The sequence below is a fragment of the Panthera pardus genome, unplaced genomic scaffold, assembly GCF_024362965.1.
Source record: "Panthera pardus isolate Hobbes unplaced genomic scaffold, ASM2436296v1 HiC_scaffold_10, whole genome shotgun sequence".
NCBI classification, from domain to species: domain Eukaryota; kingdom Metazoa; phylum Chordata; class Mammalia; order Carnivora; family Felidae; genus Panthera; species Panthera pardus.
Window position 1 is genome coordinate 94505665 of NW_026526655.1, and position 23620 is coordinate 94529284.

Below are 23620 nucleotides of genomic sequence, written 5' to 3' on the forward strand. Positions count from 1 at the left end.
AGACTATACCAGATGCATTAGAGTTAGCACACTGTGGACACTCAGTTATTTATGGAGTGAATAGAGCATTGAAACACTTCAATTTGGTTTAGTCAGTGTTTATGTGATATGTACTATGTACAGGGCATTTAAAGACCATTATATAAATATTTATTAAGGTTATATTAAAACCACAATTAGATACCACTTCACACCCACTAGGATGTCTAAAATTAAAAAGACAGACAACATGTATGGCCAAAGATGTAGAGAAACTGGAACACTCATACATTGCTGGTAGGAATGTAAAATGGTACAGCCATTTTGCGAAATAGTTCTTGCGGTTCCTTACAGTGTTAAACATAGAATCACCATATGGTCCAGCAGGTTCACTTTCAAAGAAATTCAAAACATATGTCCACACAAAAACTTGTGCATGAATGTCATAGTCCAAATATCGATCAATTGATGAATAATTCATACAACAGAATAGTATTTACTCATAAACAGGAGTGAAGTGCCGATACATGTACAACATAGAGGAATCCTGAAAACCTAATGCTAAATGAAAGAAGCCAGACACAAGAGGCCACATATTGTCTGGTTCCATTTATATGAATTGGCCAAAATAGGCAAATCCATAGAAAAATAGATTAGTGGTTGCCAGGGCTTTGGAGGGGGGAGAGATAGGAAGTGACTGCTTAATTGGTAAAGGATTTCTTTTTGAAGGTGAGGAAAATGTTTTACAATTAAGCAGTGGTGATGGTGGTAGAATTCTGAAATACTCCAAAAATCACTTAATTGGACACTTGAAAAGAGTGAATTTTATGGTATACAAATAGATTATAGCTCAATAAAACAGTTAGTTTTAAAATACTACATGCTAGGTGCAAAGATAAGGAAAACAGCTAGCATTCCTTTGGAGCTTACTCTTTAATTGGGAGAGATGACTGTAATCAAATCATTTTAATGAGATATAATATATGTCAAAATAGAGATATGTAAACCAGGCTCTGGGATCACAGGACAGAATAAATAACTACTGTGGGCATGTGGGAAAGTTTACCTTTGGAAGCATCTGAGCTGGATTGTGAAGGATGAGTTCACAGGGGGTGGATCCTAGTTCAGCCAGCCCTAGGGAACACCCAAAGCATGCCACAAAGCACAGTGAGAAGAAGGAACAGTCTCCACATGTTCTGGGAATGGGTACTCCATGTGAATGTATGAGCATAGGGCACACGAGACGTGATTCAAATGCGAAGAACCCCAAAACTCTGGCCTCAAACAGATGGAGAGGAGCCCACACATGTAATGCCAAGAAGTTGGATTTATCCTGGAAAGAGTGTAATGTCATCCGAGGCTTTTAAGCACATGAATGACCTGATGAGATTTCTGTTTTCTGAAGATGACCCTAGTAGCAATGTGGGAAATGAATGGGAGGGGGAAGGGTCAGAAGTTCTTGGAGACAGTGGTAGCTGGAGAAGGGATTATGTCTGCCATCCCATTTGAACCTGTGGTAAAGAGATTTTTCTGTCTCTACTCTGTCTCAGGGCTTTCTCCCCCTATCCCTGAGAGAATTTTTCAGAGCCTAAGATGTTGGCTGGGTCACGAGTTGCTTTTCTCCCCAGAGGCCTGCCTCTCCTGCACTTGTGTCTCCACCATAAGCAGAGTGAAAGAAAGCACCTTGCCCTGGCAGGCCTTACAGTCTAGATTTGGGCTGAGAGGTACGAAGTCCCATGATAGCCTTGAGTTTTAGCTGGGTTCTTTAATACACCTTTTACCAAAACTTTACTTTTATTAATAGATATGTTTAGGTCTATTAATAAAGCCAGTTCCTTTTTATTCTTAGGGCTATTACTATATAAAAGGCTGCTTTGGGGGTGCTTGAGTGGCTCATTTGGTTAAGTGGCTGGCTCTTGATTTCAGCTCAGGTCATGATCTCACAGTTGGTGAGTTCAAGGCCCAGGTTGTGGGCTCTGTGCTGACAGTGTGGAGCCTAGTTGGGATTCCCTCTCTCTCTCTCTCTCTCTCTCTCTCTCTCTCTCTCTCTCTCTCTCTCTCTCTCTCTCTCTCCCCCTACTCTGCTTACACTCTCTCTGTCTCTCTCAGTCTCTCAGTTAAAATAATAATCATACTAATAATAATAATAGTAATAATGAACTTTTTTTTTAAAGGCTGCTTTGTCAGAGATTCCCAGATGGAATTTGGAGCACTAAACACCACACTGAACTCTTAACAGTAGTAGTGGTAATAGGAAGAGAAAAATTCCTGACATTTCAGAGGTAGGGTCAACCTAGTAGGGCCTGGGAGGAATTCTGCCTAATAGCAGCTTGTGCAGGAGGAGGGGGAGATGCCATCACCAGAGGCATGCGAGTAGGTGACATTTAACTCCCATTCTAGAGATCTGTGCATTATACAGTGTTTTGCTATATAATTGTTTTTTAAGTTTATTTATCTATTTAGAGAGAGAGAACCAGCAGGGGAGGAGCAGGGATGGGGGAGACAGAAGATCTGAAGCAAGCTCTGAGCTGTCAGCACAGAACCCAGTGCAGGGTTCAAAGTCACTAACCATGAGATCATGACCTGAGCCGAAGTTGGACACTTAACCAACTGAGCCACCCAGTCACCCCTGCACTGCTTTTGATAAAAATAATGTTTTCTTTTTTACCATGTTCCTTTAAAACCAGTGTTATTTTATTTTGTTTGATTTGTTTTCTTTATGCCCACAGAGAAAAACATTGTGCCTAAGAGTGGATCCCTGTCAACATTTTATTTAACTACATGAGAGTGGACATTTTACAAAACCTGAAAACGTCTACTTTTAGGAGAACTGAAATTTATTTTTTTTAGTTAGATGATTAAACCCTCACTCTTGTCATTGTGTATCCTCTGGCTTGTTTGCAAATGTTAGGGCAGACGCCTTAGTTCCAGCTCTGCTCACCAGTCGTGGGCCGTTCGGGGCCATCACCCATTTGTGTCACAGCGGTTTTATTAATTCTTTGAAGAACAGGAGACGAATGACATGAGACAGTAATGATTCCTACAAGAGCTGCCCTTTGATCAAAGTCTTTGAGACCCGACACTGGTGCTTTTTGTTGGTGTGTGCTGCTCTGGGATAGCACCAGACTTTGAAGTGCTTTATTGTTTTTTTATGACTTTTATGAGATTTCCTTTTCCTCTGCTTCATTTCTAATAACTGGCTTTTAATCCTATCATCATGGCCAAGAAATTTGTCTCTAAAGAGCATTAGTTTACCATGGAGCAAAACAGAGCAAATATATTAAGTCCCTGAACCTTTCAGATAAAAACACACATTTTGCCACCTTAAGCATTTTGTAGTTTTTTTCCCCAGGACTTCTCACCAAAAGCAGTATTTTTTTTTTTTTTTTATGTTTTTCAAAGGCAAGATTGAACAAAAGACAGGAACACAGTAACGAGTGTCTGCTATATAACCGAAGAGAGCAATGTGTTCTTCTGTTTTCCACATCTTATGACAGGGGCATGTTGGCTTAACTCTATTTTTTCCCAAAGCCTTGTGATAAAAATTACTATAAGTTTAGATCACTCCTCCTACTTACAAACACCTACATTTCAGTTCTTTATTTATCATATACTAAAAGGGTCACTTAACATAGTTATTTCTTTACAAGGACAAACAGTCATGATGAGTTAGGATATTTGTCAATAATTTGCTAGTATAATGTCTTTTCTAAATGCAAGAATGTAGTCAGAAAAGACAAAATTTTTCAGCTTGGGGCACCTGGGTGGCTCAGTCAGTTAAGTATCTGGCTCTTGATTTTGGCTCAGGTCATGATCTCACAGTCATGCGATTGAGCCCCACATTGGGCTCTGAGCTGAATATGGAGCCTGGTTGGGATGCTCTCTCTCTCTCTCTCTCTCTCTTTCTCTCCCTCCCTCTCTCTGTCTGCACCTCCCCCACTCATGCACATGCTTTTTCTCTCTCTCAAAAAAAAAAAAAAAAGTTTTAGCTTAATTGTGCTTTTAAGTAAAAAAGCTTTCCTAAGCCATAAAAAATGTTTTGTCTTCCTATATTTTTGCTTACCATTACCACTGAGAAATGCTGATAACATTAATAAGATCAGTCATTTTTCAAATACAGACTTGCCAGAACAGTATGGCTACTGAGTATTTAACTATCAGTGTGGCTCTTATAATTTAAAGATTCTGGTCTGTTCTGGTAAGACCAGTAAAGCTTGCTCCTGCAGGGAGTCTTGTTATTAATAAATCTAATATTTTTAGTAAACATGTTCATTTGGGAAACATTTTGTTTATAATTTTTTCTTACTGCCTTTTTCTCAGATGCTTTCATTGGTGGATCCACATTCACTTTATAAAAAATTAATTTAAAAAGCACTAATGTTCACTTCTTTGATTAATCTTGACATGTCCCAAGAACCTGCTAGAGTCTCCTTGCAGAGCTAATGGTGATATGTCCCTGTCTCAAAACATTAAGGAAAGTGTATTTTGCTTTGAGCTGACCTAGCTGACCTTAGACTTGTGAGTCCTGCCCACACAGCAGTGTCTCCTACAACTCCAGCCGTCACGGTTCCTGCCCTGTCCTCTGCTCACCTCATCAGCGTTTCCCGCTCTCTGGCCATGTGGGCGCTCCCGTGTCATTTGCTCTCCTGTAAGTAGCTGCTCAGAATCCAGTTACCATGACAGATGAACCAAAGGAGAATGTTTCATGCCTGCACCCAAGTTACTCTGTGTTGGTACTACTCAGTATGGAAAAATTATTATTTGAGAGAAGCTAGAGGGATTCTCAGTATTTAGGAGAATGTATTTCTTTGTTTCTCCTTGAAAAGAGTTAATTCACCACCCATTTGTACACTCACATATGAACTTTCAATCTGTCTTTACTTCTGGACAATTAAGGAAAGAAATGGAGCTGCTCAAACCACAGGTGCATGTTCAGATATTTGATTCTAGTCCAGTGGCTCTTAATCTTTGTTGGGTCCTGAATCCATCCCTCTGAAACCATGGAGAAAGTAAAGAAGTACGCTCCAAAAATGTACATACGGGGCGCCTGGGTGGCTCAGTCGGTTAAGCATCCGACTTCAGCTCACGTCATGATCTTGTGGTCTGTTCGATTTTGAGCCCCGTGTCGGGCCCTGTGCTGACAGCTCAGAGCCTGGAGCCTGCTTCGGATTCTGTGTCTCCCTCCCTCTCTGACCCTCCCCCGTTCATGCTCTGTCTGTCTCAAAAATAAATAAACATTTTTTAAAAATGTACATACAATACAGAAAACATTTTATAGACAATTTCAAGGGTTTCTTAGGCTCACATGAGGCCATCCAAGGTCTTGTGAAAGGCCCATGGGTCCCAAGAACACCTGTTCAGTAAACCTGCAGCCCTTCTCTGTTTCCATCCAACATGTATGATTATCGTTAGGGATGTGTCAGAGAGATTTTCTCGCCTGTGTTTCTGTCACTCCCAGCTGCTAAGTGTCAAAGAAACCTCATCAACCTCCCTCCTGCCGATTGCTCAGAGGTTGCTCTCAGAAAACATAACTGATGATATAGATCAGGCTTGTAATTGATTATCTCAGAGGAAGCCTTTATTTCTGTTAGGCCTTACAGCTTCTGGCAGCCCCATGGCCATGGCACTAATTTGCAAGTTCACTGCCTATAACCATGCTCACCATTGTCCAATGTAGCCGTCATAACATTAACTAAAGTCATTGCCACTAATTAATCTTGCCCTCTCCTTTTTCTAAAATTATGCTCTTAGTGGATCCTTCAGTTCCCAAAACTGTCAAATGATTCCCTTTATACCCTTTTCTGGGTTTTATGCACTCAAGTCTCAATTTATGATTACCCGAGCACCTGAACTTTCCAAATAACACCAATACTGATTACTCCTGTGTACCGGCCCTTGTAAGTGGCAGATGCAGGCATCAGTTTCTGATTACTGTCAGTCACCGCTAATCTTTACTGTGACTTGCCTCTGGCACATAATGAGAATTTCTCAAATGTTAATTCTAAAATTAGTCATTACTTAAATAGAAAAAGAGGTTCTTTAAAAAACAGCTTAATTAACTATCTTAATTAAAGAGATCAACTATAAAAGCTGATTATTTTAAGGCCCTGAGAATTCTTTTTTTTTTTTTTTTTAAAGATTTCTTAGGTTTTTGTTTTGTATTATGGGGAGGGTTGCTTTTTTTAATAAGAAAATCTAAAACAATTTTGGTTTGGTTCTTTGTGGGAAGATGAAGAGATTAAAAAGGTTTTAAACAAATTCCTTACAAGGTAGAATGGGACAAGAGATTCTAATATTATCTACACATTATTCCATGTAAGTGACAGTGGCCTGTTACTGTATATTTTATTTATTTGTTTGTTTATTTATTTGCTCTTCTTAACAAATATATTTCAAGGGTGCCTAGCTGGTTCAGTATGTGGAGCATGGAGCTCTGGATCTCCGGGTTGTGAGTTCGAGCCCCACGTTGGGTGTAGAGATTACTTAAAAATAAAATCTTTAAAAAGATGTAACTCTAAATGTATCTAGGAAGAGAGCCAGTTGAGGTGGGGGGTGGGGTAAGACAATAAATTGAAAACAAGCATATTAAGTGAAAGACTCCTTAAATAATGATGGAATCCTTAGCACCGTTCTCCTAATCTGCCCCCAGATTACTGGTAGCCAGCATTGTATCCTTCAGGAAGGTGATTAGAGGACTCCCTCCTGGAGAACCAGAAAAATGACAAAAATGTGTGATTGTGATTATATTTGTAGCTATATAATCCCAAATCTTGTCATTTTAACCACTTCTAAGTGTACAGTTGAATGGTAATGCTACGTAATATTACATTGGCAATGCTGTGCAGTTGTCATCACTATTTTCAAAAGTTTTCATCACCTCAGAGACTCTAACCATTTACCATAACTCCCCATGTCCTTTTCCCTCTTAACCACTAATCCTTCTTTCTATGTATTTACTATATCTTGCTTTCTTATACAGCACTGCTAAGAAGTGCAGGTAAGTTTTATTCTGTAAAATATCTTTACAATATATGGTATTTTGCTATCATTATCTGTAGTGTCTGTCAATGTTAATCTATTGCTGCATAACGAATTACCTCAAAACCCAGTGTCTTCAAACAACAGTTTGTCTTCAAACTATTCTTCAGATAGTCATATATTATTTATTATGGTTTCTGTGGGTGAGGAATTCAACCTAGGCTTATGGAGATGATGTATGTGCCTCTGCTCCATGATGACTAGGGCCTTTAATGGAGGACCCCAAGTCTGAGATCTGGAAACATCTCGAGGCTCATGCACTCACATGTCTGGCAATTGATGATGTCTGTAACCTAGGGGCCTGCTTGGAGTTGTCAACTTGAACATCCACACATGGTTTCTCCATGTGGCCTGGGCTTCCCCACAACATGGTGGCTAGACTCCAAACACAAGCAACCCAAGACATAAAAGGGATTCAGCAACCAAGTGGAAGCCATAGAAGTCACACATGCTGTCACTTTCACTGTATTCTGTTGATCAAGACAGTTACAAAGTCCCACCCAGGTTCAAGGGAGAAAAACACAGACCCCACCTCTAAATGTAGGTGTGTCATTGTCACATTGTGAGAAGAACATGTCAAATAGAATAAGAATGGGTGTGGCTGTCTTTGGAAATGCAATGTGTGTCTACTATAGTACCTCCAGCTGGAATTCTCTAAAGCGGACTCCTTTAATTTTCCTTTACTGCTAGCTAATCAGTCGTGGTGATATGCATTCTACTTTCTCTAATGAGGAGGTTGAGATTTACACATAGAAAAGAAGATGAAAAACAAGATAATGATGGAGATTTTCTCAGAAAAGAGAAATATATTTCTTGAAAACAAGATAATTATTAAGATGTGTCTATTAAAGAAGCAGTTCTAATTAGTAGCTTTAATTCTATTTGAAAAAAAATGCTCCCTAATCAAAAAAAAAAACCACTTTAATATGAAAAACATTGTTTATGAACACTGTATTTATAGTTTGGTTAAGAAAACATTTTTGTAGGTTCTTTATTGACTTGAAATACTTAAATATACAATTCTCCTTTCCCAGCTTGAAGTATTTTAATACATAGTTCTCTGGTCCCTGACATACCTCTAGAGCAGATAGTTTATGAAGTATAATTTTATTACATAAATTCCATAGCCACGTTACCTAACATCTCTAAACCTTTAGTGTCCTCATCTAAAATGTAGGAAGAATATTAGTACCTGTCTCACAGAGCTGGCATGAGGATCAAATGAGTTAATATATGTTAAGTGCTAGGCACATTGTAAGTGCTAAAAAAAAGTTAGACACAGAAAGTCTATATATTTGTTCACGTTATTCTACATATATGTATATATGAAGAGTCAGCGTAATTGAATTCATTTCCAACAAGGTGTTCAAAAGATAAAGGAATATGGTTACTGAAAATAGTTGGTTCAACTGTTTTCTTTAGGAAAAACATGTTAGATTGCTTCTTAATTTGCTGTTTGTTTTTCCCAGTTTGAAAAAGAAAAACAGCATGATATTCGATCATTCTTTTCACCAAAACCTAAGAAAAGGCAGTTGGTGACCTCCTGCGATGAATCGGGGATATTCCAGGAGAAAAATACTGTCGTTTCGGCAAACCCTGGAAAAATAGCCACGAGGCATATCATGGATTATGAAAGCAATTTTGAACCTGAAGGTAAAAGATTAAAGTTGGTTACCGCCAATGACCACCACAGTGCCCCAGAGGAGAAGCCATCCTGGCCCAGGCAAACCACGGCTCCTGCCCAGGAAACCACCCCACCTCTTCCTGGAAAGGGCTGGCAGTGTGGCCTCTGCACCTATATCAATAACTCCACGTTACCGTATTGTGAAATATGTGAGAATCCTCGAGGCGGTGCCGGTGAGTAGATGGAGTGTGGCCCTGGAGGGGGCTGGTGGTGTTGTCTTCACCTAGCCAGTGTTTTTAGAGGCAACTGCTGTATCGGGTTAGTGTGACTCGGCACTGACTTCAGCTTTTAAGCTGGAGTAAGAACTTTATACAGTGAAGACTGAATTTATCCCCTTGTGGAATGTGCAAAACTTCCAGGTCTGTCAAGAATGTATATCCCAGAGCGTCTGTGACATGGCATTAATTTGGCACAAATGGACATTTCTCATTAATGCCAGCAGGATGTGAATTCAATGGGCAGGAATAGAAGCTCGGTTGCTATGGCAGCAAATATGCCTTATAGTCATAGACCTGCTGTTTTCTTTCTCCTGTAGATAATACTTGTTTTAAAAGAAATTACAGATTGTTTTTGTTTAAATAGCAAAATAATCCGGTGTAGCTTCTTTGCCTACTATGATATATATGGTGTCCTGTTTCATGTATGACAAATCATAAAAATTCCTCTACAGATCTTCTTTTAAGAACCAATTTGTAGGTTTTATGAGTTTATTCTTTTCCAAGTCCTGCTATTTTAAAAGTAGAAATTATAAACATACCTCAGAATATGTTTTTATAGCATGATATGCGTTTTTCTGATGTTTTGTTTTTGAAATGATTATTAATACTGAGGCTGTCTTAAGAAAAAAGATCATTAGTATTTCTTTGGTTTCCAGTGTTAGAGACCATGTTCATGGTAACTCAGAATGCCAAGTTGACAGTTTTGGAAACTGCAAGAAGTTGTTTTATCAGCAGTGATCATTGTACACATCTCCTTTTCCAACATAGGTGAATTCTTTAGAGAAGTGACATGAACCAAGAGTTAGCTGAGACACAGGCAGTACTGCAGATCCCGCCTGCCTTTCTTGCTTTTTCTGCATCTTAGTTTTAATCTGAAAGAAAATGTAATCAGTAGCTGAGTCTTTCCTCTTTCAATTCTGGGTGTTCCTACAAAAATGACAAGTCTGCCATCTGGGTGGTTATATTTGTAACGTCAACACCTGTTGTCTATGAACTAAATTGGAACCACAAGCTTATTCCATATAATCTCTCTCACAATCTGCATTATCTCATTCAATTCCCAACTACTCTAGGCCATAAAAATAAAGTATCTCATGACTACAGAATAATGTCAATTCACATTAAGTATAAGTTGAGTGATTTAGCAACGAAAATCACAGTTTAATAGGGTTTTATATTCTGATTTTTCTTTGTGATACCAAGATCAACAGTGAAAGTTTCAAGACCCGTGATTTAATAAGATAACTCTCAAGGAACCTAAAGAAACTCCTTTTGTGACTGTTAAAGTCTGAAGTACAGAAGTACATATTCTAAGTAACAGTGATACTACTGTATATAAAAGTTGTAATTATTAGATTAGTATTACTATACTTGGCATAATGATTTCTAACCTTGATGTGGAAGGACCCCCAAAAGTACTGAAAGGCAGAATTCTAATTGATGTAAATTTTTTTTTTTTTTTGAGAGAATGAGCATGAGTGAACGAGGGGCAGAGAGAAAGGGAGGGAGAGAGAATCCTCCAAGGGGCACAGAAAGAGGGAGAGAGAGAGAAAGGGAAAGAGTGTGGAGTCTGAAGTGGGGCTTGAGCTCATGAAATGTGAGATCATGACCTGAGCTAAGTTGGATGCTTAACCAACTGCACCACTCAGGTGCCCCAAATTCATCTACATTTTTTAATCAGCGTTTGCTATATAACACTTTGAGGAAATGGTGGAATCCAAAAAACTAAAGGAGCAATATTAGGAAATTACAGTCCTATAAAGGTTGCTAATTCAGTCTCCATTACATTTGGTAAATTTTGGCAATAGTATATATTGAACACTAATATTTGTCAATAAGTAACACTTTTCTTCTGCTTTTTTTTTTTAAAGTAATCCCTATGCCCAACGTGGGGCTTGAACTCACAACCCTAAGAACTCACAAGCCAGCCAGGTGCCCCTCTTGTGCTTTGTTCTTAACTTCCATAGCTTATACTTGACATTTTACAGCTCACAGGCCCATACTTCTTTCTCTCACTTGAACTGTAGCTTGTACACATGCCTATGTAACATCTCCACCCTGGGTGTCTTACAGGTTCTTCAAGGTTAATATTTCCAAGGTGGAATTCTTGATTCACCGCCACCACACCTAACACCTAAATCTTCTCTTCCCTCATCATCCTTACATGATGCAGCATCCTTGATTCCTCTCTCTCCTCCCACACTCGATTTGTCAAGTTTTCCTGGCATAACTTCTAAAGCGTATCTTGATTCTGGCCACTTTTTCTTTATTGCTACCGTCCTACTGGAAGCCACCATTTTCTCTCCCAGGCCTCAGTGGCATCCCTGCTAGATTCCCCATGGCCCTTCAGTACACAGCAGCCAGAGTGATCCTTTAAAAACCCAGATGGTTATATTCCTTTGCCTAAAACCCTTACTGGCTTCATTTCTATCTGACACTTCAAATGGAATCTCTAGGAAGCAACAACCTGTCTATCTCATTCCTCACTGTCTGTCCAGCACATAGAGTCGTACTTGGCATTTAGTGAGTCCCAATAAATGTCTCCAGAGAATGAACAAACATTGTTCACTTTCTTTCTTTTTAAAAGACCTAGCTATGACTTTTTAAAAACTGGTCTTAGAGTAAATAACGATTGTATCTAAATTTATGTGTAAGTTGTTTGATTTTCATAATTCTACAAATAGATAGCCTTGGCGATACCCAGGATACAAATGAAAATGGGAAAGGTGATCCTCAGAAAGACACATACAACAAAGCTGGGACTAGTTCTGACTGTCAAAAACAAGGCCTTACACCCTCAGAACCTAAACCGTTGGCTGAGAGCAAGGAAGAAATAGCGAAAATTGAGAGAGAGGACGGACTCACACTGCAGCCAGGTGATGGTAAGTCTCATTTCCATTTCTAGTGTTCTCACGTAGAGAATACTGTGAGTAGATTTGTGACTACTACCATGTTGCAGAGTCTTTGTATTCCCATTTATATTAAAAATACAGCCATTTGGAACCAATCCTTAAACAGCAGATGGCTGGAGGAACAGAGCTATGGGCACTCAGATACGACACAGAGAGCAGAGCCGACCTGTCACTTCACATGCTGCCCCCAGCCCGTGGCCCAGCCTCATCCGAGCCAGGCCCGTCCACGCAGGAGGCAGTGGTTCTGGTATTTAGGAGGCTCTTTGGACAAAACAGTAAAGACTGACAGATTATTAACAGCCACTTGACAGATAATGATCGTTTGCACATGAAATTTCTTTTAAATGTCTACAATTCATTGGTATATTTTAAATGTAGGGTTTTGGTTTTTGTTTTTTTTTTTTTTAAGAAAATATTTTTAAGGCACATAATGTCAAGACAGTGTGACTCATGACTACACTTGGAGCCAGCCATGTAGTGTTTGGATTTATTTACTTTTTGGTTGCTTCCACTCATTACATAGAGCTATGATGGTTGGCACCTACCAGCCCGTATGTCAGACATCACTATCTTTATGGGCCAGCTGGCCAGAGTTTGTGGGTACTTTGGGGTTCTTTTCTTTTCTTTTTTTTTAGTAGGAACATTTTGTTGTTTTTGTTTGTTTGCTTGCTTATTTATTTACTTTGAGAGAGAAAGAGAAAACCTAAGCGGGGGAGGAGCAGAGAGGGAGGGAGAGAGAGAGAATCCCAAGCAGGCCCCATACCCAGTGCAAGCCTGACACAGGGCTCAGTCTCATGAAATGTGAGATCAGGACCTGAGCCCAAATCAAGAGTCAGATGCGTAACCAACCAAGACACCCAGGTGCCCCTGGGGTTGCTAATCGGTTAGTGACCATAGTAACCCACAGATTGAGGTTCTCATTATAACAACCCCAAAGGGACTGGGAATGGACAGTTGAACTTTTTCTTCTAAACCAGTTCCTATAAAACACAGATACAATTCAGAATCAGATTCATAGCTTTAAAATGAAAAGTTCATTTAAGAATTTCTGAGCTCAGGGCATCCTCCTGTCTTCTTCCCTCAGCCTTCCTTCCCTCTGATTCCTCAGGGTCTTCTCAGAGAATATCTTGGGATGGCCCCTGGTTTAGGTGTGTTAATTTTAACAGTCTTTAGGTGTGGTCTGAGGCAGGGCATTTCTTTCATACCTCTGGTTTCCTTCTTTGCTTCCAGCATGTCTTGCCTTAAGTGCTGATGATGTTCTTGTTGTAGGACAGCATGTGGCTCACTGGACTAAACATCAGACCCAGAACAAACAACTGGCAATTGTTATCACCTCCTGGGCCATGAGTCTCTTCATCTGTGGCAGGGATATTCTGGCTTGTTAGTTGTAAATTGGTCCCTTGATGAAGGCGTATGTTAGCTCTACTTACACATACCTTTCAGAAATCACTAGCTAGACCTTTTGAAAGTCTGCCAGTGAAAATTCCACTGGCCTCATCTACTCCAGACAATGCCAGCTTTTTCCCCATACCTGCCCCCTTCCTTTTGTTTTGTTTTGTTTTGTTTTTGACTTATCAGATCACTGGGCTGAGAATTTCATACAAGCAATATGCTTCACATCTCCCTGCTAACATAGATTTCCATGAAAAACAAACGGAAGAAAAAGGAGGCACGCTATGTTGAAGTGTTTATTCAATCCACATAAGCTCTTAGAACTGGAGTGGTATGTGCTTTGCGGGGACTGAGGTTTTGTTCTAACTGGAACTCCAGGGATCTGGAAGGATGGCTGGGTCTTCACAAGATGTGTCCTCTGTAGTCCCAAGCCATTAAATTACATTTCAGGGAAACAATGAAAAGAGAAAGACGTTTCCCCCATGTAGCCTCTGGTTACCAAGAATATCAGCTGATTCAGAATCAATCCTCTAATGCTTTTTATCACAGAATGACTTCTGATCTTTAAACATGAATGCATTAGCCATGGTTCTTCAAAAGATCTCAAGGCAGTGATTATACATTGCACTTGTTTTATGTACATTAAGAAAGAAAATCTAATTAACTATGACTTAATATCTTAATGATAACCCAGACCAGGTCATAGCTCCCTCTGTTGCTTTGCTACTTCTTTCATTTGCCCTGAGGGATGTGGCGGTTTCTCCTGCCTTCATTTGCTGTGCTTGGCAGGTGATAGGCAGCCCTTTTGCACATCGCAGTATCCAGATGTGAGAGAGTGCCTGCTATCTGCAGGGATCTCCTTTTCTGAAGTCCCATAAAGCACTGGCTTACTCATTTGCAAGAATATAAAAAATGTTGGCTGTTCCTCCAGTGATACATATTTACTTCCTTAAATATCAAATTTATGCTCTCCTGCTTTATATCCAAAATTTTTTTCATATACATGATAGCTTCTCATTTCAATACCAAATCAGAGAGAAGCATTTTGAAAACCTTTTAGAAGTAATTAAACTCAACTCATGTAGTAACAACAAGGCACTTGACTCGAGCGTGGTGTTGAAGTAACAACACCACAGTAGTCACGACTAAGCCCGTGCGTGCTTGGGCCTTGCCAGCTACTTCACATCTGCCACCTGGCCAGCAGTGATTGTAAAATGCCACACTTATTGGCCTGTAAGATGTGCCAGTTTCAGAGATGTTAATGTGTGGGAAGAGTGGACATTTTTGAATTCATGAAATACAGGAATACTCCAAGTTTGTAAAGTAACCAGTGCCTTGAGTAGAAAACTTAAAATATGATGACATTGCCAAGCAGAATGACAAAGCATAGACTTCCAGATCTGGGGAAACACTTTAAAAGCTCACTGAGGGAAAAATAAAATAAAATTAATAATAATAATAATAATAAAAGTCATTTAGGAACTGTGGCAGAGGTTAAGGGCACAGGCTCCATAGCCACATGACTGGCCGTAAGTCCTCTTACTGGCGGTATGACCTTGGGCAAGTTAATGTGCCTCAGTTTTCTCCTCTGTAAAATGCACTACTTATTTCTGAGAGGTGTTAAGATATATAGTTAGAACAATGCCTGGCACATTGTAAGGACTTGATAAGTGTTAACTATAACTATTTAGATCCATTTTGATAACCCTGTTCTACAGAATATATTGGTCAGTGAGACCCAGGAGTGATAAATAAAAGGAGATTATCAGAAAAAGAGCTCATGCACATTCATCTTCTTTTGTGAATGTGAAGCACCGGGCCGTAGAGAATCTGGCATGCAGGTGGCCTCTCACAAAGCTGAATTGCTGTCAAACCAAAATGGTGCTCCTTCTGTCTCAAAACTGCTCTAGCAAAATGTCTAGATTCTAGACTTCTTAAGACTAATAACAACTCTTGGTGGCAGGAAATTCTCCCTCATACCTAACTCCTGTCTTCTCAGCTAATTGTGGATTTGTTTCTCTCTTGTGGGGTCATTAGCAAAAGTGCAAAGCAACTGGTTCCCATATAGGCCAGTATGGTCTTAGATGGCCTATCATGGTATTTTTATTTCAAGCCCAGACATGTGTCCTTTGTGAAATATGATGATATATTTTATATAGCTCTTCCATTCTAACCCACAGAAGATTAAAATAAGCTATTTTGGATAGAGAGGAGGTAAGCCTTCAGGTTCTTTTTTATCTTCTTTATTAGAACAGTTGAAGATCCCAGACAGTTTGCCAGTGTACGATACCTTAATGTTCTGTGCAAGTAAGAATACTGACCGGATTCACCTCTATACTAAGGTAAGCATCATGGGGATTCTACAGCTTAAAACGTACAGAAGCCTTCCTTTTTTTCATTTTTCAGTGGATATATTTACTGTTATTAACAATGAGATAGGCATCGAGTTCTTTTCCTCCTTAAAGCTAATTCGAAAATTTCTTTGTTAAATCTAAAGACAGTGAAAGGCAAAACAGCATAGTAGTTAAAAGCACAGACTTCAGGGTTGAATTGCCTCAAATCACATCTGTTACTGAGTATGGGATCTTGAACACATTACTTAACTACTCTGTGCCTCAGTTTTTTCAACTGGAAAACATGGAAAGGAGTTGTTACAAGGGTAACATAAGCTAATTCCTATAAATCACTTAGTGCTGTGCCTAGCCATAAGGAACTCTCAGTAAGAGTTAGCTGCTAGGTTTGGTCACACACGCATGCACGCACACCACATCTACACAAGGGCATACTATGCAGCCATAAAAAAGAGTGAGATCTTGCCTTTTGCAACAACATGGATGGACCTAGAGCATGTAATGCTGAGTGAAATAAGTCAGAGAAATACAGATACCGCATGATTTCACTTACATGTGGAATCTTAAAAAACAAAACAAAGGACAAAACAAAGCAAAAACAGACCCATAAATCAGAGAACAAACTGGTGGTTGCCTGAGGGGAGAGGGATGGGGGATGGGCAAAGCGGGTGAAGGGGACTGGGAGGTACAGGCTTCCAGCTATGGAATGAATAAGTCACAGGGATGGAAGGTACAGCACAGGGAATATAGTCACTATGACTGTAGTGATAGTGCTGTGTGGTGACAGACGCTAGCTGCACTTGTGGTGAACACGGCATACTAGATCTTAGCCAAAAGGGCAGGAAGTGATTGGTGAGCACAGCATGATGTATAGACTTGTCAAATCACCATGTTGCACACCTGAAATTGATGTAACATCGTGTGTCAACCATACTTCAAAAGAGACAAAGTTCTGTCCTTCACAAATCATCTGTAGCAGCAGCAGCATCTTTGCAGAAGCCGGGCTCTGCCCATCTATGTTGAGTAGATTCTAGGAAGCTTTAAAAATATGATTGCTCTGATTCATGCCATGCCCTAGGTTAGTGGTACTCAAGCTTTTCAGTCTCAGGACCTCTTTGTACTTTTAAAAGTTGTTGAGAACCCCAAGGAGCTTTTGTTTATGTAGGTTATATCCATTGACATTTACTACACTTGAAATTAGAGTGGAAACACTTAAAATATTTATTAATTAAGGGTAGTAATAATAAACCCATTATTGATATTCATGTCAATAGCTTATTTTTATGAAACATCATTATATTTTCTGAAACAAAGATAATATTTACTGAGGAGAGCTGGCATTGTTTTACATTTTTAGCAGTTTCTCTAGGGTCTTAATAGAAGACATTGGGATTCTCATCTCTGCCTATCCCGGGGAAACTTCACCATACATTTGTGACAGAATGGGGGCGAAAAGGGCAAATACTGTTTTACTGTTCTTATGAAGACACTTTGCCTTTGTGGATACCCTGAAGTGATCTCAGGGTCCCTGTGAGAATCTTTTGCTTAGGTAAACTAGTGTATTTGAGGAAATACTTGCTGAGATTATGAATACTTCCGTTTGGTCTACAGTATCAAATTTCTAACCATTTAAGTATAAGAAAATAATAGTTGTACCTTTCTCAATTCATGGGCCAGCCTATCAAAAGAATGCCTTTTTCAAGATTACTTAGGTTACAGGTTTTATACTAAACCCAATAGATATACAGAGATGGCAGGCTGTGTAACAATCTCCAGTGCTAAGTAATAATTAGAAGGGATTGCTAGAATATTAGGAGATGAGTAGGATCGTGAATGCCAGAAGCCTCACGCAACCTCTGTCGTGGGACCACAGCCAAGAGAGAGACACCAGGAATGAAGCCAGGGAGTGAATAGGGCTCCTCTTTAAGGCTTGCACCCCTGCCCACCATGTGGAACCTCTGAGCGTGGAGGGAGCACCTAAGCACCCCCTGCTCCTCTGGAGGCAAGTCCCAGTGACTGAGGCACCCTTCGCCCCAGTGTGGGGAGAGCTCCCGGCCATGCTTCTCAGACCATCACACGAGGATAACACAGAACTGGTCCCCAGAAGGGATGGAAGGTCAAGAAACCAAAAGGCAGACACCAGGCAGAATAAAACACTGGAATTCAGAAGCCCTTAAACTCCTTAAACTTTCTGTTCTGTACAGTGGAAACTCTGCATCGTGGATCACCTTATCAGTGTTTTTCCCCTCTTTGGGTGGAGACAGGAGAGAAACTGCAAAGTCCTGCAGTGACAGCCTCGCTGACCTTCTTCTGTCTCCAGCACCCACCCTGTGTCACATGGGCCATCTCACCTTTTGACATCTCTCTTAATAGTCTCAAGTGCATGTTTATGACTGTGCTACATGCCTATATGTCCCTTTACCATAAAATATTATTCAAGTAATCTTCTAAACATGAGACACTAAGCAGAGGGAACATTAACAGGTCTTTTCACAGCTATAAGGTGAGCTGAGGTGAATCTGGAGGTAGGAATCTAGATTAAAACCCTAGCGCACTGCCTAAAAGCACACCTCTTAAAAGGAAGATCAGTAACGGATGTTTAGCATCCTATGTTGTAGTAACAGCATCCCTCTACAGAGCTGTGGGTTTTGGCCAGAACCCCAAGTCTAATTCAGAGTTCAGAGTAACCATTACATGTCTAAACTTTGAATCAGTGTGTTAAGTACTTTTTGTGTGTTTTTCTTCTCCTTTTTAAAAGAAATACTCATGTTTAAACCTCATGTTTAACTGACTAAGCCCTCTCCATGGTATTTTTTACCCTTAGAGAGAGAAATCAGTGGAGGCATTCACAGAGGGCACTGGAGAGCCCGGCCCTTCTCTCCACTCAGCATGCTTGCGGGGAGCTGTGTGTGGGTGGAATCTTGTCAGAACGCCACCCCCCCCCCCCGGTTTATCTTTTAGGAGACAGGGAATATTGTGCCATCATATAATTCTTTACTTTTAAAATAATCAGCAGTGCCTACAGACAAAATGGACTAATCATGCCTTCCTAATCTATAATCAGGATGGAAACCAGATGAACTGTAACTTCATTCCTTTGGATATAAAATTAGACCTTTGGGAAGATTTACCAGCAAGCTTTCAGCTGAAACACAATCGCTCCCTGGTAAGAATAGTCCTCTGCATTTGTTTTCAGTTAAAATGTATTGAGTACTGTAAGACCATTCTGAGTTTCACGAAAGCACCTTGTGGCCTGTCGCAGAGCCAGATCACACTGGGCACGTTGTCATCGGTCCAGGCACTGCCTCTGAATTACCTTGGTGCTAAGAAGAAATGTGAAATCGGTTTCCTGAGTGAGTGATCACACCTAGGCTTGCTGTTTCTGTGGATAGAGTCATCCTCACATTGTTGGATTTCTCCTTCACAGGATTAGCAACCGTTATATATCTATATCTGACAGAGTCTCCATTTATCTCTGACAGCTCTAACAATGACAAATTCTGAGAGCAGGGATGGTGCCGTGGTGGGTGACTCCTGCTTCGTCAGAAGCACCAGCATACGGCTGTAAGTCAAGCACCTGCTCAGGAGGCCTTAATTCTGATCTGTGGCCGATTTATCTTCAGTGCTTGGAAGGATCAGCACGTGCAGGAGCTAACAGCATGCAGTGTGCCACTTTTTAGGAGAAAATAGTGATTCTGTGTTTGCCCTTTGAGTGGAAATCAAACATTCCCTGTGGGTCCACTGCACTTGACTTAAAGGAAAAGGTAGCAGTGAGTTATTTTCTTTGGTATCATTTCATCCTGGTTCTCAGATTCACAAAAAGTGGCCAGTTACATATAAATGACTAATAAGTAAGATTAATAGTGACCCTGGTAAAAAATGTTCCAGATTTATTGGTGGCTGTTTTCCTGTAATAACTTAGGTAGTTGGGTAACAAGGCAGTTCTCAGATGTTGCACTGAAACCTGCCACTGCTGTAAGACCCCCGCTCCCACGACCAGCTCTGCCTCGGCCACTGCTGGGTTTGTGCTTCTGACAGCCGGGCCCCTTTCGGTCGCACTGGGCACATTATTGCCGTTGGTCCCTATGTGCATTAAGGACATACACTGGGGCATCCTGAAATGTGTCTTTAGGGAGCCTTTGGGTTGAAAGAGAACTGGCCATCAGTATTTTACAATAAAGATAGGAAGACGGCATCAATCTGAAGAAAGCCTTAAACTGTGACATTCAGAAGCCTATTTGGAGGATATAATAAAACCTCAGTTTTCTAATGTTATAAGTGGCTTTACTTTCAAAGGAAGATGCCTGGTGAGCCATTAGAGCTTTTCATTATCTCATTTTCTGCCAGATTTTGAGGTTTGTTCGAGAATGGAGTAGTCTGACTGCCATGAAGCAAAAGATAATCAGGAAAAGTGGGCAGCTGTTCTGTAGCCCAATTCTTGCTTTGGAGGAGATCACAAAGCAACAAACCAAACAAAACAGTACTAAAAGGTATGCGTTGTCTTTTTTATTTTGTATTATATTATTTTGTCATGGTTACTTCTACAGGGGGGTCTGACACATTTTATGTAACCACTCGTGAAATCCTGATGAGTTAAGAGAAAATTATACATAAAACAGTAGCTTATTTTATAGGAATAGAATTAGATGTTTTGTGAATCTGATCAAATCTGCTCAAAAAGATCAGGTTTGTAGGATATTGGTCACCATGAGTCCCACTCATTAGGAGAGAGGCCAGAGTCACAGGCCAGTGTGTCCTGTGGCCCGTTAAGCCTGGGACACTATTGAACAACAGAAAGACATCCCCTGGGAGAAGAGGGCACCGGTCTGGGTGCCGTGCGGCAGGGAAGCTGCTTCTGGTTGACGCACCCCCACCCAAAGGCTGGGAGGTGATGATTACAGTGGGGGGCAAAGTAAAAGGAAAGGTTTAGTGTCTCATGTCTGTGTAATTATTTTGCCCTTTATCATTACAGGTTTCTTTCTAATCTCTGTACACTTACTTTCTTGGCATCAGAATCCTCTCTGCCCCACTCAGGTATCCCCTTGTGTGAGCTCAGTCCCCACCACCTGTAGACTCTTCCCTCTGTGTGGAGGAATGATTCTCGGTCAAGGGTTCTGTTGCCCAGCTCCCGCGTGGGAAGAGATCTCAGAGCCCCTCACCAAGCAGCCACATGGCAGAAGCCCCTGTAGCTCTTGCCATCTCCATACACCTATAATCTGCCTTCATCCTCACATCCCGTCAGTTACCATCTATAGCCTTTTCCATGCACACAGGTGAAAAACATCCATCCATGATATGTGAGAGGGTGCAGTTAGTCAAACAACTTGTAACTCTATACAGTGCAAACTCTCTTCAGCTGTTTCCAAATGTGGCCTATGGTATATTCATAGGTGAGAATAAGGAGTGGCACTTGTGATAAATTATGAAGGGGAAAAATAAGTATAACAAAGGATGGAGACACAGCTATATGTAATTGCAGTTAGGACATAGAAAGTGTCTGCAAGGGTATCATAGAAACCCTTACCAGAGTTTTCTCTAAGATAGTAGTTCTTAGCTGGGGGCAGTTTTACCCCCCAGAGTGGCAGTGTTAGGAAGCATTTTAGTTTGTTAGGATTAGGGGATACAAATGGGGAGAATCTAGAGGCTGGAGGCCTGGGACACTGCTAAGTAATCTACAGTGAACAGAACTGCACTTAAACAATTATCTGTTTCAAAATGTCATTAGTGCCCTTGTTGAGGGATCTTGCTCTAGACCATATGATAGGGGATTTGTGGAGATGTAGGGACTTTATACTTTATGCCTGGATCACAAACTACTATGGCTAAAAGCTAAGCAGGAACCATATATGAACAAATGAGATCAAGCGTAAAACCAGAAAAGGTTGAGGTAGGATGTAGAAGTATAGCAAATCAGAAAGTGCATAACCCATTTAAAGTCATTCAAATTCAGATTAAAAAATAAAATGCTGCAGGGGCGCCTGGGGGGGCTCAGTTGGTTAAGTGTCCGACTTTGGCTCGGGTCATGATCTCACGTTGGGTGAGTTCGAGCCCCGCGTTGTCGGGCTCTGTGCTGACAGCTCAGAGCCTGGAGCCTGCTTCAGATTCTGTGTCTCCCTCTCTCTCTCTGGCCCTCCCCCCGTTCATTCTCTGTCTCTCTCTGTCTCAAAAATAAATAAACGTTAAAAAAATAATATAAGAAAAGAAAACAAAAAAAAAGAAAAGAAATGAAATGAAAATAAAATAAAATAAAATAAAATAAAATAAAATAAAATAAAATAAAATAAAATGCTGTATTAATCGATTAAGGTCCTTTGACTGGTTCGATTTGTCCATGAGCTGCCAGTTTCAGACTCACCTAAACTCTTCTGTACTGCTTAAATTGTTCCCACAAATGTGTATTACTTTATATAAAAAATACATTTAAAGTACATGTGTGCATTGATAATATATATATACACACACATGCACACACCCCTCATACAGATACCCACTCAGTATGTAACAAAAAGCATGATGCCTGTTACTTTTCTCAGAACTTCTTGTGGTCCTCTCCATTTTCTCATTGTCATAGCCACCATCTTAGTTGAAGTATTGGTCTTCTCTTTACATTACCATAGTTTCCTTCTTAACTGAATTTACAACCCACTCCAGCCATTTCTAGACATGTCGCATTGTTTCCTCCCCATCAGACATGGATGGCCACTTAAAGAACTACCTGAGAAAGCCAATCAGGTATAAAAGCAAAAGTCATGAAATCAATACAAACCAAAGTCAGACACATGGTATTATCTATAACATTTTATGTAGATGATACAGTAAAGTTAAAACTTGTGTTAAGCAGCATGGTCAGTAATCAGATTTGTGTTTTTAAGAGCTTGCTCTGGCAGCATTTGAGAGATGAGATCAGAAGAGCAGACTTGCAAGCTCCTGAGTGGCTCAGTCAGTTGAGCGTCCGACTTTGGCTTAGGTCATGATCTCATGGTTGGTGGTTTGAGCCCCACACTGGGCTCTGTGCTGACAGCTCAGAGCCTGGAGCCTCTTCAGATTCTGTGTCTCCCTCTCTCTCTGCCCCTCCCCCACTTGCACTCTGCCTCTCTCTGCCTCTCAAAAATGAATAAACGTTTAAAAAAAAAAAAAAAAGAGCAGACCTGAGGAGCACCTAGGTGGCTCAGTCGGTTAAGCATCTGACTTCAGCTCAGGTCTTGATCCCATGATTCGTGAGTTTGAGCCCTGCATTGGGTTCTCTAATGTCAGCACAGAGCCTGGTTCAGATCCTTTCTTCTCTCTCCCCCCCCCCCCTCACTCTCTCTCTGTCTCTCAAAAATAAACTTTTTTTTCTTTTAAAGAGCAGGCTTGAAGTGGGGAGACAAGGTGCATTATTTTTCTATTGTTGCCTTAACAAATTACCACAAACTTAGCAGCTGAAAGCAACAGACATGTATTGTCTCACAGTCCTGTAAGTCAGAAATCTGACATGGCTCTACTGGTTTCTCTGCTCTGGAATTTCTAAGACTGAATTCAACGTGTCAGCTGAATGGACTCTTAACTGATAGTCTGGGAAGACTCCATTTCCATGTTCATTTGGGTTGTTGACAGAATTTAGTTCCTTGTGATTATAGGACTTGGATTTTGTTGCTAGCTGGAAGGGTGGGGAGGCCATCCTTAGCTTCTAGAGGCTTCTTTCTAGTTGTAACACATGGGTTCTACATCTCAAGGCCAGCAGTGGTATGTCAAATCCTTCTCATGCTTGTAATTGCTTCCTTTCTTAAGGTCAGCTGATGAGTAACCTTAATTATATCTGCAAAGTCCCTTTACAACATTACCTAGATGAGTGATGGACTGAATACCAGAGACAAGAATCCTAGAGAAAGGTTTTTAAAGATACTGCCTTCCACACAAGTTAAAAGACTACTATGGTAGAGCTAGGGGGAAAGATGAAGGCTTTTTTTTTAAGATTTTATTTTTAAGTAATCTCTACACCCAACATGGGGCTCAAACTTACAGTCCCAAGAGTTGCATTCTCTACTGACTGAGCCAGCCTGGCGC

General features: G+C 40.5%; 1 protein-coding gene across 5 annotated transcripts in view; it reads left to right on the top strand.

The window, feature by feature from the left end:
• ZRANB3 (zinc finger RANBP2-type containing 3) overlaps nt 1-23620 on the top strand; it is a 303348-nt gene that overhangs the window by 266985 nt on the left and 12743 nt on the right. For 4 of the 5 annotated variants that reach the window (XM_053909305.1, XM_053909304.1, XM_019454644.2 and 1 more), the window contains 5 exons: nt 8487-8874; nt 11604-11801; nt 15474-15565; nt 18639-18740; nt 19922-20064. In XM_053909305.1, coding sequence (XP_053765280.1) covers nt 8487-8874; nt 11604-11801; nt 15474-15565; nt 18639-18740; nt 19922-20064 — 923 coding nt within the window. The remainder of the gene's footprint in view (nt 1-8486; nt 8875-11603; nt 11802-15473; nt 15566-18638; nt 18741-19921; nt 20065-23620) is intronic. The other variant, XM_053909315.1, reaches the window with a different exon arrangement.